The sequence below is a fragment of the Pipistrellus hanaki genome, assembly GCF_964339955.1.
Source record: "Pipistrellus hanaki genome assembly, chromosome: 16".
Lineage (NCBI taxonomy): Eukaryota > Metazoa > Chordata > Mammalia > Chiroptera > Vespertilionidae > Pipistrellus > Pipistrellus hanaki.
Window position 1 is genome coordinate 643,665 of NC_140518.1, and position 16,765 is coordinate 660,429.

The 16,765-nt window shown below is 70.5% G+C and overlaps 2 protein-coding genes across 2 annotated transcripts; both read right to left on the minus strand.

The window, feature by feature from the left end:
* Positions 1-2,501: 2,501 nt before the first annotated feature.
* On the minus strand, positions 2,502-10,167 carry SLC25A10 (solute carrier family 25 member 10). Its single transcript, XM_084862071.1, is given in 12 exon segments — positions 2,502-3,237; positions 4,000-4,056; positions 5,658-5,735; positions 5,885-5,935; positions 5,937-5,978; positions 6,202-6,272; positions 6,724-6,767; positions 7,339-7,380; positions 7,463-7,511; positions 7,585-7,699; positions 7,993-8,112; positions 9,944-10,167. Coding segments are annotated over 12 exon segments (864 nt in total). The 5' UTR covers positions 10,037-10,167; the 3' UTR covers positions 2,502-3,135.
* Positions 10,168-13,294: 3,127 nt separating this feature from the next.
* MRPL12 (mitochondrial ribosomal protein L12) lies at positions 13,295-16,288 on the minus strand. Its single transcript, XM_084862087.1, has 5 exons — positions 16,106-16,288; positions 15,321-15,507; positions 15,036-15,119; positions 13,748-13,882; positions 13,295-13,671 (listed from the first exon to the last, which is right to left on the minus strand). The coding sequence occupies exons 1-5, from the start codon at positions 16,177-16,179 to the stop codon at positions 13,555-13,557; spliced, it is 597 nt and encodes a 198-aa protein (XP_084718213.1). The 5' UTR covers positions 16,180-16,288; the 3' UTR covers positions 13,295-13,554.
* Between the last annotated feature and the right edge of the window lie 477 nt (positions 16,289-16,765).

Genomic DNA, 16,765 nt, shown 5'->3' on the forward strand with positions numbered 1-16,765 from the left:
CTCAGTGGGGGGGTGGGGGGGGGCATACAGGAGGCAGCTGATCCATGATTCTCTCTCAGCATTGATGTTTCTCTCTCCTTTCCTCTCTGAAATCAATTAAAATATATATATTTTTAAAGTCACTGAGGCCTGGGGCTCGAAACCCCACTGGCCTTTGGCAGGAGGATGGGAGCCACCGGCCAATGACTCGCCCACGAGAGGCCGAGAAGACTGGGGAGTTCTGTGCTTATCTGAGCCAAACGGCCACGCAGGTGGGAGGAGGGCTCGGGTGCTCCCGGGAAGGCATTCGCAGCTGCTTTCCCGGTTTGTAAAGGGCCGCCCTGGCCGGTGTGTCTCAGGGGAGGGTCGGCCTGCTGACTGCAGGGTTGGATTCCGGTCAAGGGCATGTACCCGGGTGCAGGCACCATCCCTGGCCCTGGTGAGGCCCCCATCTGTCTCCCTCGCGTGATGTCCGTCTCTCCCCTCGCTTCCCTGGAAGAACACCCTCGGGTGAGGATCGACCAAAGCAGCAGCAGCAGCAGAGAGTGGAAGGGGCACCGGAGGGGAAGCCAGGGTCCGACTCCGGGCTGTGTCCTCCGTGAGGGCTCATGCCCGGGAGGTAGTATTTGGGCACCTGCCCGGTGCGTGCCTGTAGCTGCAGCGCGGATGCGGCAGGCACCAGCCTGGCACACAGGAAGCCTGGCTGCTCCGGCTCCCGCAGGGCCTGCCGCCAGGGCTCCCCTCGCTGGGGCACTTCCTGCGGCCTCTCCTCCGTGCAGACACCAGGCAGGACGCCCTGGACCGGACAGTCCTCCCAGGAGGCTGTGGCCGGAGCCCGCACCTGGGCCTCCGCCCATGGGGCGCGGAGTGACCTCGGTGACCCTGAGGGGGAAGCTGTCCCCAACAGGACACGGCAGAACCCGCCGCACTCCCGGTGACACCGGGCAGGCCTGGACCCGCGTGGAAACGGTGAGGATGGGGCCAGCGAGGCCGCCCTCCCCGAACTCCGTGCCCAGCCTCCGCTGCCCCCACCCCGTGTTCTGCCCACGCGCACACGCCCTGTCCGGTGAGCTCTGCCCTCTGGCTGCGGGTCACTCTGCGTGTGCGGGAAGGGCCCAGTTGCCTGGTGCATGTTCGTTGAAAACCCTGTGTCCACCCCGACCTATGAACCAGGAGGTCAGGGTTCAGTGCGATTCCCCATCCCCAGTGTGGGACGTGCAGGAGGCAGCCAGTGATTCCCTCTCATCCTCGATGCTCCTCTCCCCCCCTCCTCTCCGTCATCAATAGAATATATTGAAAATAAGCCAAGCCCGGCTTTCCCGCTGAATCTGCCTGGTGCCCTCACTGAAATATATATATATATATATATATATATATATATTATTGATTTCAGAGAGGGAGAAGGAGTGAGAAACATCAATGATGAGAGCACGCTCCCCACTGGGGATCCAGCCTGCAACCGGGGCATGTGCCCTGACCAGAATCAAACCTGGGACCCTTCAGTCCGCAGGCTGGAGCTCTATCCTCTACTAAGGCCAGCTAGGGCATTTTGTGTAGCTTTTTGTAAATAAGACAGTCTCTCTTTAAGGAAAAGGCCTGGGATGATGGGGAAGGCGGGGCCAGAGGACCCAAGGCAGGGGCAGAGGGATCCCGGGGCGTGGGTCCGGCCGGGCCCCTCACACTGCAGACTGTGCTGACCCCGCGCACCAAGGCTGTGGGCCCTGAACCAGAACTCCCCGGGAGGCCCCACGTGCACCCAGCCCTTTGCTGTGTGGGTGCTCTGTGCCAGGAGCCCCGAGAGCTCTGCCCACGCCCTCCTCTGTGCCCTGAAACCTCATCCTCCACCCCACCCTCTGCTCTCTGCCCTGCACTGGGCCCCGGCCAGGCCGGCCCGGCCCAACCGCCTAACCAGACGGGGCACTTTCTCCCTCAGCCCTGGCCCAGCAGGCGTGGCATCATGGGGCTGGGCTGGGAGGCTGGTGAGATGCCCGCCGCCCGGGCACACGGCTCGCAGCTGACGGATGCCAGGCCGGTGCTCCATCAGAGCAGCCGAGGGCCCGGTGGCCGAGCTGCTGGGCGGCGCCCCCGCCAGCCCTCACAGCTGCAAAGCGTTCCCCCCAACGACCGCCCGGGTTTGCACTGCATGCCCAGCGGGTGCAGAGGCTGGGGCGGGAGGCGGGTGCGGGCGGCTGGCTTTAACAGCCACCTCACTGAGGTTCCCTGGCTTCCAGCGTGGGCATCGCTGTGCAACCATCACCACCTTCTACGTCCTGCTTCCCTGCTCCACGCTCCAGACCGGGGTCAGGGTCCTGAGGTCTGAGCGAGCTGGGCCGCCCACCCTCATCCACACCCCCAACCTCTCACCCACACCCACACCCCCATCCCCTCAGCCCACAGGCCTCATGGCACCAGCCAGGGCTGGGCTTCCCGCTCTGGGCCCCCCTGGGAGGAAGCAGGGGTCCCGTTGCCCTTGAACAGCCGACCACAGAGGAGCCGCAGCCTGGACACAGGAGGACACACCGGGCAGCTCAGTGTCCTTTATTGCCGCCTGCCCCCCGCTGGGCACAGCCTGAGGCCGAGGCCGGAGCAGAGGCCGGCCAGCTCGGCCTGCTCGGTGGGGGCCCGGTGGGAGAACCCACTATAGCAGAGCCTGAGGGTTCCGGCTGCTCAGCTCTGGGCCTCGGGCGCCGTCTGCCGGGGCCCACAGGCCGCCTCTCCCGGGATGGGGCGCAGCGCGGCCACGTGGGACACGGCTCCGCCCGGGCACGCAGTGGCCTCCGGGCGCTGAGTTTTGGCAAAACTAACTGTTGAAGGACTGGAGGCTGGCTGGCGGGGGAGGGGCGAGGGGCCGCACCCCCGCGTGGTCCTGACCTCAGCTGTGGGCTCAGCTTCTCACCGAGGCCCGAGGCCCGAGGGACATGGTGGGGGCCCCTCGGGGCCAGAGGGCAGGGGCCCCAGGAGACCGGACAGCCCAGTGCGCCCGCCTCTGCTCACTGCCCGCTGGACGCCCGCCCTGCGTGTGGCCGGTGCAGGGCGGGGAAGGGGGGCAGTGGGGGTGCAGCCACGGGGCGGGGGCCAGCTGCTGGAGGGCGCTGGCAGGCAGGAGTAGGAGGCCCGCGGGAGGGCGGCCGGTGGGGTGCCAGCCTCTGCGCCCCATCAGGACGGCACTTTGACGCCGAAGTACTTGCGGAGCTGCTCCAGGAACACGAAGGTGAGCACGGTGTGCGGCATGAGGCGGATGCCGGCCGGCACCAGGCCCTGGGGGACGGAGCGAGAGCTAGGGACCCAGCCCCACCCACTGTGCGCCTCTGACCCCAACCCCAACCCCACTCACGGTGCCTCTGACCCCAGCCCCCCACCCACTGTGTGCCCCTGACCCCAGCCCCACTGTGCGCCCTGACCCCACCCCACCCCCACCCACTGTGCACCCTGACTCCACCCACCCCCACCCACCGTACGCCCTGACCCCACCCCACCCCCACCCACTGTGCACCCTGACCCCACCCACCCCCACCCACCGTGCGCCCTGACCCCACCCCACCCCCACCCACCGTGCACCCTGACCCCACCCCACCCCCACCCACCGTGCACCCTGACCCCACCCCACCCCCACCCACTGTGCACCCTGACCCCACCCCACCCCCACCCACCGTGCGCCCGACCACCACCCACCCCCACCCACTGTGCACCGACCCCACCCCACCCCCACCCACCGTGCACCCTGACCCCACCCCACCCCCACCCACCGTGCGCCCGACCACCACCCACCCCCACCCACTGTGCACCGACCCACCCCACCCCCACCCACCGTGCACCCTGACCCCACCCCACCCCCACCCACTGTGCACCCTGACCCCACCCCACCCCCACCCACCGTGCGCCCGACCACCACCCACCCCCACCCACTGTGCACCGACCCCACCCCACCCCCACCCACCGTGCACCCTGACCCCACCCCACCCCCACCCACTGTGCGCCCTGACCCCACCATCCTCCCACCACGCCCCCTCTCGCCCGAACCTTGAAGAAGGCCAGCGGCCCGAGCCTCGCGGTCTCCATGGTGCAGTGCAGCACGCCCTGCAGGACGAGGGAGGCGGATGGAGCGCCCCTCCCGCACCGGGCACCCCCCCACCAGGCACCCCCTCCCGCACCGGGCACCCCCCCCCGCACCGGACACCCCCCCACCCCCGCACCGGGCACCCCCCCCGCACCGGACACCCCCCCACCCCCCGCACCGGGCACCCCCCCCGCACCGGACACCCCCCCACCCCCCGCACCGGGCACCCCCTCCCGCACCGGGCACCCCCCCACCAGGCACCCCCTCCCGCACCGGGCACCCCCTCCCGCACCGGACACCCCCCCACCCCCCGCACCGGGCACCCCCCCACCCCCCGCACCGGGCACCCCCCCCGCACCGGGCACCCCCTCCCAACCCCCTCCCGCACCGGGCACCCCCCCACCGGGCACCCCTCCCCGCACCGGGCACCCCCCCACCGGGCACCCCCTCCCGCACCGGGCACCCCCTCCCGCACCGGGCATCGCCTCCCAACCCCCTCCCACACCGGGCACCCCCCCACCCCTGGCACCCCCTCCTGCACCGGGCATCCCCTCCCAACCCCTTCCCACACCGGGCACCCCCTCCCGCACCGGGCACCCCCTCCCGCACCGGACACCCCCCCACCCCCCGCACCGGGCACCCCCTCCCGCACCGGGCACCCCCTCCCAACCCCCTCCCGCACCGGGCACCCCCCACCGGGCACCCCCCCCGCACCGGGCACCCCCCCCGCACCGGGCACCCCCTCCCAACCCCCTCCCACACCAGGCACTCCCCACACACACCGGGCACCCCCCACCGGGCACCCCCTCCCGCACCGGGCACCCCCCCCACCCCCCGCACCAGCACCCCCCCCCGCACCGGGCACCCCCTCCCACAGCCAGCTCAGGCCAACGAGCAGTGACCCGCAGCCAGTACACAGCGCGGCCGGACACTCAAACAGGACGAGGTGTGAGCCAAAAGGTCACGCTGCGGCCGCTGCCCGGCTGCCTGCTGATGCGGCAGAACCAGAGCCCGGAGGGGGGGCGCAGGCGCGTGGGGACGCTGAGGGCGCGGGGCCCGGCGCCCAGGCCGTGCTCCCGGGCGGGCCGGCCCCGCTGTCAGTACGTCAGCGGCTCTGACCCAGGGCCACACCGGCCAGGGCTCCCGGAGGCGGCCGCTGGGCGGGACCCATGGGACGGGGACGGGGAGGGGGAGGGGGACGGGGAGGGGGACGGGGACGGGGACGGGGACGGGGAGGGGGAGGGGGACGGGGACGGGGACGGGGACGGGGAGGGGGACGGGGACGGGGACGGGGACGGGGACGGGAGACGGGACGGGGAGGGGGAGGGGGACGGGGACGGGGAGGGGGAGGGGGACGGGGAGGGGGACGGGGACGGGGACGGGGAGGGGGAGGGGGACGGGGACGGGGACGGGGAGGGGGAGGGGGACGGGGACGGGGACGGGGACGGGGAGAGGGGACGGGGACGGGGACGGGGAAGGGGACAGGGATATGGACGGGGACAGGGATGTGGACGGGGACGGGGACGGGGACGGGGAGGGGGACGGGGACGGGGAGGGGACGGGGAGGGGGGAACAGCTGTCGGCCATCCCGGGGCAGGACCGGGCGCAGGGCAGAGCTCACCTGGTACTCGCCCTTGGAGTTCATCAGGCGGGTCTTGAGCACGTCCAGGGGCTGGCACAGGACCGTGGCACACCCGCCCTGGGGGGGCACGTCGTCACCCTCAGCCCTCAGCCCGCCCAGACCCTGTGCGCGTAACCCAGGGCTGCAGGGCACTGACCACTCCAGCCGGGCGGGCACCCCGGCTGAGGGGTGTCAGCCCGCCCGCCGCCCGCCCGCCCCGGACTCACGGCGATGAAGCTGGCGATGAAGTGTGTGAGGATGCCGTCCGACAGGTACCCCCGTGCTCAGCACCAGCTGCTTGGCCTGGTCGTAGCAGGACAGCTGTGGGTGCAGGGAGGTGAGGGAACAGCACCCGGTCTCAGGCACCCGTGGGCGTCACCGCGCGCCACTGGAGCTGCTGGGCAGGTGAGACCCAGGCCGCGAGGGGCTGCCCACGCCACCCCTGCCGCCTGTGCCCACCTCCCAGTGCCCACCGGGGCCCCCGTCCCCCGTGGTGTCTGGGGGCGCGCAGGCAGGGCCCCCGAGGCCCCCCCGCAGAGCCCACCTGGCCCACAGTGACCAGCATCCCCCGGCTGGAGGCCATGGTCGCGCCGGAGAACAGCTTCCTCGGACCCTCTGGGGAGAAGCAGCACCGCCACATCACCGGCTGCCCTGGACGCTGCCTTCCCCCGGCTCCCGGGCTCTGGGCTCCCGGCGGGGGCCTGGCTTCCACCGGTGCCGCCCCAGCCCCCTGCCCAGCGCCTTCCCGGCTCCTGCCCCAGCCCCTGCCCAGCCGCTGCCCCAGCCCCTGCCCAGCCCCTTCCCGGCTCCTGCCCCAGCCCCTGCCCAGCCCCTTCCCGGCTCCTGCCCCAGCCCCTGCCCAGCCCCTTCCCGGCTCCTGCCCCGGCTCCTGCCCCAGCCCCTGCCCAGCCCCTTCCCGGCTCCTGCTCCGGCTCCTGCCCCAGCCCCTGCCCAGCTGCTGCCCCAGCCCCTGCCCAGCCCCTTCCTGGCTCCTACCCAGCCCCTGCCCCTTTCCCAGCCCCTGCCCGGCTCCTGCCCCAGCCCCTGCCCGGCTCCTGCTCCTCACCTTCACGGGCCACGCGATACAGGCCGTCCAGGGCGTGGGCGTAGCTGCCGGGACACAGAACGGACCCCCGTGAGGCCCCCCGACCACGGCTCCCTGGGGGTGCCCAGGACGAGCCCCAAGACCCTCCAGGAAGCACGGGGGAAGCGGGAGCCAGGCCTTCCGGAGCCAGAGCCATCTCCTCCCTCGGGGGCCTCGGCCCCAAGATCCCAGAGACCCACAGGGGGCGCCCGCCCTGGGCCGGGCCTGGCTGACACCAGGACAGGAGGGCCCTCCCGCACGCTGTGCCTGGGGGGCGGGAGGGGGGTGCACAGCGGGCCGGCTCAGAGCCACCTCCCGGAGCTGACGCCGGGACGGGGCTCACTGGGCGTCTGTGCGCACACAGCCTCAGTGACAGCGCTCGGACGTCACAGGAAGCAGTGCTTTTATCACTGGAAACCCAGCTCCTGCCCCTGAAGAGCCCAGCGCAGGCCTCGGCCGGCCCCACGGAGACGCGGGCGAGGCGGAAGCAGACCGCCACCACCCTGGTCCCGCCCCGCTCTGCTCCCCGTGGCGCTCAGTCCCGGCCGAGCCCCACGGTGCCCCCAGCCGCCCGGAGGGCAGAGGGCCCGGACTCACTTCCGGCGCTGGTTCTGGGGCAGCTTCATGTCGTTCTGCATCCTGAAACACGAGGAGCGGCTCAGCGGCGGGCTCCCCGGCTCCCCCCGGGCTCGGCCGGACCCTGACCACGGGGGCCACTGACCTGACGTTGACCATGTCGGCGGGGGTCCCCACAAAGCCTCCGATGAAACCTGGCAACAGACCGGACAGCTGTGACCCGTCAGCGCCCCCGCCGCCCCGCCCCGCGCCCCGCGCCCCACTCACCGCTGACGGCGCCCAGCAGCACCTTCTTGTAGAAGGGCAGGGGCCCCTCGCTGCCCTCGGCCAGGCGGTCCCGCACCGTCTCGTAGATGGCAAACCGAGTCAGGGAGTAGGTCATCTGGGGGAGGGGCCGGCTCAGAGCGTGCGGGGGGGGGGGGGGAGGGCAGGACAGGGCAGGCTGGACATGGACCCCTGGGGCGCCCCCCCCAGCTGGCTGGGCGCACGGGCATCACCCCGACCACGGGGACGAGGAGCCCTCCCAAGGCCGCATGCCAACCAGTGGCTGAGCCCGTCTGCCTCGGTTTCCCCGTCTGTCAGTGGCACACCCCACGTCCCACGTCCCCGCCCACCCAGGGGCGCCAGCTCCGGGGCCCTGGGTCCCTCCCCCGCCCCGTGGGGCCCGGCGGGCACCTGTCGGCACAGCGAGGCGCTCAGGCCGTTGTAGAGCGCCAGCACGCCGTCGGAGCGCACCACCTGCAGCGCCATACCCGTCATGCCCATCCTCGCCTCCTGCTGCGTCTGCAGGTGCACCTGGGGGCGGGGGCACACCGCTGAGGCCCCTCCCAGCCCTCGCTGCCCCCCCAGGGCCGCGCCTGCCACCACCTACTGTTTTACCAGCCACAACACCAGGGGACTGGCACACCCACCAGGCACCGACACCTGCTGTGGGTGGGGATCAGCAGCCCCATTTTACAGATGAGGAGACTGAGGCAGGACCCGGCAGGGTGGCTCCAGAGCCCCACTGTTCATCCTGCTCACTTCTCAGGGGACGGAATTATGGGGACTCAGAAGCACGGGGCCTAGGAGAGGCAGGTGGGGCGGGGCAGAAGGGAGAGGCCGGCGTGGGCGGGTCGCTGACCCGTGCCTCAGTTTCTCTCCTTGTGCTGTGAGGGTGAGGGACTCAGTGGATAACCCCCCTTCAGGCTCTTCCCTGGCCTCCGGGGATGGAGAGGCCTGTGCCCAGCTCAGGGACACAGCTGTGTCCTCCCACTGCCCGAGCCAGCTGGGCAGGACAGCGGGCACTGGGCCTGTGGTCAGGGCGGCCACGCGGGCAGCAGCTCCCGTCCCGGCAAGAAGAGGCTGAGGATCATGTCAGGACATGAGACAGGAAGATCCAGGAGCTTTAAAATAATTTCCCCAATGGCCACGCGGAGGTAAAACCCCGGCCAGGCCTGCTCCACCCCTGGCACCAGGCCACGTGCCCGGGCACCTGCCTCCCCTGACTCACCCTGGCAGCAAACAGCACCTGGGGGCAGGCAGGAAGGGCAAGGGGCAGAGACGCCGGAGGGGCCTTGGACTATGGACAGGGGGCAAGGCCAGGCCAGGCTGCGAGGACTCTGCAGCCCCTGGAGGCTGTGCCTGCTCCTGGCCAGAGCCTGAGCCTCGGGGCCCGTGTGTGGGGGTGGGGACCTGCGTGGGCATCCAGAAAGGGTGAAGGAGGGCTCTTCACCCACCAAATGCCCCTTCCGGCTCACCGCTGAGCCCCTGGTGGTCAGCGCACCCTCCAGGCCCGGGCCACTCCCAGGCCAGCCAGGTCTCCGCCGCAGCTGGCTGCCAGCCTCACTTCTGCTCACCTGATACTCGCCCTGGAATTCACCAGGTGGCATCTAACTCACTAATCAGAGGCAATCCCCTCCCATTAGGAGAAGGGCTGCAGAAGCAGCATGCCCACAGGCAGGGGACGCCCGGGGGGCGGTGCCCGGTCAGTTCTCCCAGGAGGCCACGTGGGCACAGACAGCTGGGGGGCGGGGGCAAGGCAGGGGTGGTGGGTGGCCGCCCCTTGCCCACAGCCCCACGTGACACAGGGCCATGCCCTGGGCGGCCTGTGGTTGGTCTCCGGCCCTTTCTCCTTTGTTCTTTGTGGGGAGGCAGTGCAGAAAACCACCCCCGGGCTGGCCCTGGAGACAAGGAAGTTTTATCTCATTCTGCCCTGTAAGCAGGGCAGCACCCTGTGCACAGAGGCCGAGGCTGCCGGGAGGCACCAGCCAGTCCGGGAGGAAGCAGCCCAAAGCGGGGGCGCCGGTGCCATATCCGCCTTCCCCTCCCTCCGCCGGGATCGAGCCCTGGGTGCGCGGCCCCCCCCCGCCGCAACTGTCACCGGGCGGACAACGTTCTCCGAGGAGCGGGGGCCAAGTGGCCGCCGAAGGTCACGGGCAGCGAGGCGCAGGGCTGGGAGGGACAGGCCTCCGGGGCCGGGGCGCCCACCCCCGCTCAGGCCTGGGACCTCCCTCCATCCCGGGCGGCGGCGGCGGCGGGCGGGCAGGAGCCCGTGGGCTGCGGTCCCGGGGCCGGGCCGGCGGGGCCGCGGGGGCGGGATGGCGCGGAGCCGGGACGGCGGAGCCGGCCCGCCCGGCGCCCTCACCTTGAGCAGGTCCAGCGGGTGCGTGCAGCAGGCGGCGCCGCAGGAGGCCAAGCCCCCGAAGTACCAGCGCGACACGCGCACCTCGGCCGCCATGCCCGCGGCCGCGCCGGTTGCCGGCCTCACCCGCCCCCGCCCGGACCCCGAGCCGACCCGGACCGCCGCGCCGCCCCAGCGCCGGGTTCAAAGCGCGTCTGCCACCCGCGCCCCGCGCAGCCAATACGCCCGCGCGGCTCGGGGCGGGACCGCATCCGGGGCGGGGCCGGCCAGACCACGCCCCCGGGTCTTAAAGGGGCCGCGGGGCATTGGGCTCCACTTCCCAGTTCTGCAGGCCGCCCCGATGCCCCCAGGTCCCCCCGCCCGAGGGCACGTGGCTCTGCCACGCCCGCCCCGCCCCGCAGATCGGGGTCCTCCCCGGGCACGTGCAGCTGCAGAAGCAGCAGATCCCCAGGGACCAGCCTGCGGTTCCAGTAAAACCAGGGGCGAAAGGCAATCCCGAGACCAGACACCGCCTCCACCCGCGCTTCCCGGCCAAGTGCGGCCTCAGGGCTCCTCTGACCAGGCCCCCCCCCCCCCCCCCGGGCTGAGTCCTGGGAGACAGACCCGGGTCCCAACGCCAAGCTCCGGCCCCGGCCCCCAGGCTACCTCCGCAGGGCGCCTGCCCCTTCGGGGCCCAGCGGGAGGCACCCACCTGCCTGTGGGCTCCCGGGCTCACCCACCCCCTCTCCACCCCCACCCCCAGCCAACAGTAGGAAGTGCAGGCGGGCCCCTCGCCCAGAGGGAAGCCCCGGTGACCAGGGCCACCTCCGGGCAGATCCTGGGGACCCAGGCTGAGGGGGCACAGCCAGACCCCTTCCCCAGGAAGGACCTGGGGCTCGACCACGGCACCCCCAGCCCAAGGGAGAAGGGGAGGTCCCCTGAACCCACAAAGCCTGGCCTCGGCCTCTGGGGACCCGCCAGTCTCCGGACGTGAGCAAACCCGCCCTCTATGGGACTGAAGTGGCCATTGGATGACTCAGGCGCCTCGGACCCTGAGGTCATCCGCTGGGCAGTGAGGAGCCGGACTGTGTCCGGCTGGGAAGTGTTGGGGTCCGGGGGGCAGGGGGAGGGGCAGCTGCCTGCTCTGGAGCGGGAGGAGGGGCTCAGCTGGCGGGGCGGCTCCCTGCCCAGAGGTTGTGGTTTGATTCCTGGTCAGGGCGTATGGAAGGCAGCCCGTGGGGTCCTCACATGGATGCTTCTCTCTCCCTTCCTCTCTCTAAGCACGTCCTGGGGCGTGGACTTGATTTTAAGGGTGTCAGGTGCAAACCAGGTAAGACCACCACCCAGAGGCTGGTGGGGGAGGAGGGAGCCAGAGGGGAAGGCAGGGAGGCGGAGCGGCTCTCACAGCTAATCCTCAGGCTCCAAGATAAGCCGGAGCCGCCCTGGCCGGAGCCCGGTGAGCGCCCTCCCCAGGCACCAGGGCTGTGGGTGGACGCCGGTCAGCGCACCCACGGGGTCAGCCAGTGAATGCACAGGGGTGGGAGCTGCCGTGTTCCTCTCTAAATCAATTGTTGGCAAACAGCACCAGAGCCAGCAGCCCGGCGGCTGGGAGGCGGGGGCGTGGCCCTGGCAGGCATGCCAGGGAACGGAGGGGCCGGCGGAGCCCACACTGCCCCACTGGCCCTGGGACCCGCCCGGTGAGGTGCTCGGGCCCTGACGAGCAGGCGCCTCTGACGTGGAAGTGCGAGACCTCCGGGGTCCCTCACGTGACAGCCCAGGAAGCAAGGGGCCGGCCGCGGGGTGAGGCGGGACTGGGCCCTGCTGGCAGGGACCCCCCACCTGCTCGCACTCTGGGGACCGGCCTCGGATTGGGAAGAGCTGGCGGGAGGCTCAGCAGCCTGGACACTTTAAGAATAAAAATGCAAAGAGCAGCATCTGAAATGAGTTCCTGGAAAAGGCGGTCAGAATCCGGGAGGTGGGCACGCAGGGACACTGGGTCAGGGATGGAACGCCGAGCGGGCTTCTTGGCTGGATCCCAGCCCGGCCACAAGCCCGGGGCTGACGCAGCGACAGGCACGGCTGAGGAAGGGCTGCCTGCAGGCCGGGCTGGGGGGGCGGGGGGGTGGAGAATGGGGGTGTCTGGGGTCTGTCCTGGAGCATCCACACTCTCCCCGGAGCCCGGCAGGGAGGAGGGGCCACGGGGGTGGCCAGGCAGACACCGGAGTCCTGGAACAGCCGGTGGAGCAGGAAGCAGGAGGCAGCTCCCTCTCAGCGGTGCCCCGTGACCTTCCCACCAGGCCGGGCAGCAGGAATGCTAGTAATTCCTACCGGGACCTCATGGGGTCTCATAAGGTGCTGGTGGGCACCAGCGGGGAAGCTGGGACCCACAGATGCCCCTCCCGGTGCAGAGCCCACGGCCAAGGCCAGGTGGCCCCAGGGCCAGGGCCACACCCGGGGGCACAGGCCTCAGGGGCCCCCAGGCCTGACACTCCTGTCCGGTGCCCTGCAGCCGGTCCTGGGAGCCAGGGTGGCGGGCAGGACCCCCAGGGCCCTGACTGAGCCGGCTGCAGGGCACGGAGTAGACACAGAGCAGACACAGGTGTTGGCCTCGCCCGGGTACAGAAGGCACTTGGCCAGGGCACCCCACTGCGGCCCCTCCCTTGGAGCAGCTGCCATGGGACGAAGCAGAGGCCCCATCACCCCACTTGCCCCTGGCTCCGTGGGAAAGCAGGACGAGGTCCCCAAGCTCAGCCCACTTCCTTCCCAGCCCCCAGAGCAGGCGGCTCAGCAGGCCCTGCCCGGCCTCAGGTGGCCCAGCAGCCACCGGGAGGGGGTTGGGGGGAAGGCACACCCAGAGATCTGCTGATGGACAATCATTAACCCTGTGGGCGCCCAGGGGGCAGCCTCCCCGCCTCCTTAGATCACAGGGTCCAGTGGGAGCACGTGGGGGGCAGGAACTGTCCCACCAGAGGCCGCCTCCCGGACACAGCGCCCCCTCTGGTCCCACAGAACGTGCAGGTCATTCTTCCAACAGGCAAAGCGGGGGGGGGGGGGGAGGGGGGGGAGGGGGGGGAGGGGGGGGGGTCCTCATCCCGCACTCGGGACACCCCGCAGCCCCTCCCTCCCACTCTGGCCCAGGCCCAGGGGGCTCCTGGGAGCGAGGCCGCTGTCTTCCCTCAGCGGCTGGCGCTCCCCACAGCCCCCTCAGCCGGCCGGGGCGGGAGCTGCACACCCAGCTCCTGGTGCAGAGCCGGTATCAGCCACGCGGCTGGCGGCTGGCGGGCAGGACTGTGAACGCCGCCGGCTGTGGGGTCTCAGGACCCAGCGACCGCCTGCAGACCCCCATCCCTCAGCCCAGGAACCAGAGGCAGCGCGCACGGCCCAAACCATGTATTTTCTCAGCGGCCACCAGGGGCGCGTGGTGAACCGGGGCGGCCAGAGCCAGGCCGGTGCTGGTAGCCGCCCCCTGCTGCTGCCCGCTCGATAGGTCCATGCCTGTCCCAGGGCCCGGCGGCCGCAGTGGCGGGCGGGTGTGGCCTCTGCTCCGAGGAGGCGCGCCGGGCGGCGGAGCCTGGTGCTGGGCGGGCGGCGGGCCTCTCCGGGCCCAGGGACCCTGTGCACAGTTCTCGGGGAGCCTACTCCAGGACCACCGTGCCGCCCACCGCCTCCAGCGCCGCCTTGATCTTCTCCGCCTCGGCCTTGGCGACGTTGGCCTTGATCTCCTGGGGCAGCGACTCCACCAGCTTCTTGGCCTGCGGAGAGCGAGCCCAGTCAGCCGCCCAGCCCCATGCCCGCCGGGCACCCCACCCCCCCCCGCCGCCCCCGCACCTGCACCAGGTTGATGCCCTGGACGTAGTTCTTGATCTCCTTGATGAGCTTCACCTTGTCCACCGGCTTCGCCTCCGTCAGGCGGACGGTGAAGTGCGTCTGCTCCTTCTGCTTGGGGATGTCTTCCTCCACCGCCTGGGGGGGGGGGGGGGCTGGGTGAGCACGGAGCGGGCGCAGGCCCCTTCGCTCCCGGGCTGCGGGTCCTGCAACCCCAGAGGCAAGCCCGCCCCATTCCCGCCCGATTCTGGCAGGAGGGACGCCCAGCAGGCCGCCCTCCCACTCGGTGCCCCCCACCTCGTCCACGCCTCGGTCAGACCGAGTTCCACAGCACAGAGCTCTTCCCAGCTCTCCAGGGGCCGTGCTAAGACTGCCTCCCGCCCCGGCCCCCAAAACTCATCCCTTTACAACTGTAGCTTAGGAGACAAGGCGGAGCGCCCCCAAAGTGCTTTGTGGGCGGAATGACGTTACAGAGGAACGGTGGCTTCCAGCCCCGGCCAAGCCAGAGCCGTGTCTCAGACCGAGGACACCAGCTCAGCCCCTCCCTCGACCAGCGGCCGGTGGGGAGCCCCCGAGATGGGAAGAGTTGGGGTCGTGCTTTTGGGGGGCAGGCAGGGCCCCGTGGAGAGCACAGGCCAGAACCTGCCTCCAGCACGAGGGAAGGAGACACAAATGCGGCAAAACCGTTATTCCTCAGGCTGGGGAGGGTGTGTGATTTCTTCTGCGGATAACTCGAGATTTAAAAAATGACAAATACTGGAAAACACACACATACAAAAAAGCAAGGACAAAACCCCACAGGTGAGCGTGTGGCCTCCTGTCTGCGGGTTTCCTCGCAGACACCCACTCCTCTCCAGCCCGGACACGCTCGCGGCCTCCTGCCTGGGAATGCCTTGCTCTCTCCCTCAGCTCCTCCCGTCTCCTCTCACCACGACCTTCCACTCCTCCCGTCTCCTCTCACCACGGCCTTTCCTGAACCTATAACCCTCCCCTCCCCCAAGCTTCCTCCCTACTTCCCCCACAAGAACTTAGGAAGCCCTGCGAGTCAACACAACTTCTCGTGTCCTGTTCCTCCCATCGGCTCCCTGTTCCCCTCCCCTGGACACACGGTCCCCAGTGGGCAGGGAGAGGCCCAGGGGGCTGACCAGAGCCTCGGCCGGAGACACACAGAAGTAGGGGGGTGTTGAGTGGCACAGGACAGAGTTGAGGGACAGAGAGAAATCGGGAAGTGAGGGACGCTGGGAACTGGGCGCCAGAGAAGCAGGTCTCTGCGGAGGCGCGCCCGGCTCACCTCGGGGGCGGCAGCGGCGGGGGCGGCAGCGGGCATGGCGCCCCCCATGGGCATGAGCCCCACGTCCTGGATCTTGAGCGTTTTCTGTGGGGACAGAGGAGAGCAGCCTCAGACGCCGGTGGTTACCCCCAAACACACGCAGGGACCAGCCTGGCACAGCCTTGCACCCAGGGAGCAGGCACACTTTCCACAACAGACCAAACTCCCCCCCCCGCCCCCCCCCAAAAAAACTCTCCAGGAGCAAGACACAGGCCCGACCCCACTACCAGGCCCGGCCGGGGGTACCTTCAGGAGCTCATTGAGGTCTGAGATCTCCAGGAGCGTGAGGCTGGCAATGTCCTGCACCAGCTGCTGGATCTTGGGGGGGTACTCCTTGGGGGCGTTGTCTAGGGGTGCACCAGCAAGGGCCTCTCCCCTCCGATGGCTGCTGCATCGCATCAGCCGCACGGCGCTGACACGTGGGACCTGTTGCCTGGACCCCGTTCACAGAGCTGTCAGCCGGCACCGGTGGTGACCGGCCGTCCAGGCAGGTAGCTGCCATGAACTCAGGTCTAGCCCCTTGGTCCCAACCCAGGTTCTCAGACTCCAGGGCCCACGGCAGAGCAAGGGGGTTTCCCAGCTCCTTTATATTAGTTATCCTCTTCACAAGCCTTAGAATCCCACATCATCATCATCATTGTTGTTATTCTTGCAGGATGTTGCTCCTAACAACTTCCTGGTTTGAATGAACGGCAGCAGCTCACGGGGAAATGGAATCACGTAAATGCATGCTGCTGCACAAAGCTTTCAGAACCCGGAGCGCCGGATGCAATGGTGGGGGTCCTACACGTCCCTGGGCTGCGGGGGAAACTGAGGCCCGGGCAAAGGCGGGAACCCTTCCCGTGTGATCTGAGGCCACCCCGGCACTCTCTGCGGCCCGCACGGGGGTGTGTGTCTCCGCACGGGGGGAGGGTGTCTCCGCTTCCCTTTTGGGACCCGTCGGGCCTCCCGCCCTCTGCCCCAGCCTGAACCACCGGTGGCCGGCTGAGGACTCCCACTCTGCCCGCCCGGCCCTCGGCAGCCCGCGGTACCTGGCGAAGCGGAGCGCGGCGCCCCTAAGCCCTAGACAGGGCCCCCATAGGGGGCGAGCAGCCGCCGGCAGCATCGCTCCACCGGCGGGAAGGTCACACGAGGCTCCACGGAGGAGGGACGCTCTAGCTGCCGGAGCAGCCGAGTACACGCGCTGGGGAGGACGCTCTAGCCGCCGAGCATATGAGTTGGGACGGACGCTCTAGCTGTCCGGGCCGCCGAGCATAGGAGCTGGGGGAGGACGCTCTAGCCGCCAAGGCCGCCGAGCATATGAGTTGGGACGGACGCTCTAGCCGCACCTCGCGCTCGCCTCCTCTCGTTCGCCGAGATTACCCACAAGGGACCGGGGCCAAGGGAGGCCAGTGGAGGCCGAGGCTTAGCGCGGGCTCCGGCCGAGTCGGGGGCGGGCCCGGTCCGTGCAGAGCAGCGCAGCGAGCCCTCGGGAGCCTCGCGCCGTTTGCTCGGCGTCCGTGGGCGCCGCGCGCGGAGTGCTCGCTGCGCTCTGGCCGCACGGCTGCTCCCCCGCCGGCCCGGAGGGAAGGAGCACGTTCTGTCCTGCGGGGCAGCCGCCCCGGGAGCGAGGACACCCCCTTCCGCGGGTCCGAGCGCGCGTCCGAACACCGGACTCCCGCCTCCTGGTCCAGCCCCCGGACCCCGGCTGC

Coding starts and splice junctions, on each gene's coding strand:
- MRPL12 (XM_084862087.1), bottom strand. CDS start 16,179: ATGCTGCCGGCGGCTGCTCGCCCCCTATGGGGGCCCTGTCTAGGGCTT. Junction 15,120..15,320: donor ACCTCAATGAGCTCCTGAAG/GTACCCCCGGCC, acceptor CTGTCCCCACAG/AAAACGCTCAAGATCCAGGA. Junction 13,672..13,747: donor AGGGCATCAACCTGGTGCAG/GTGCGGGGGCGG, acceptor CGCTCTCCGCAG/GCCAAGAAGCTGGTGGAGTC.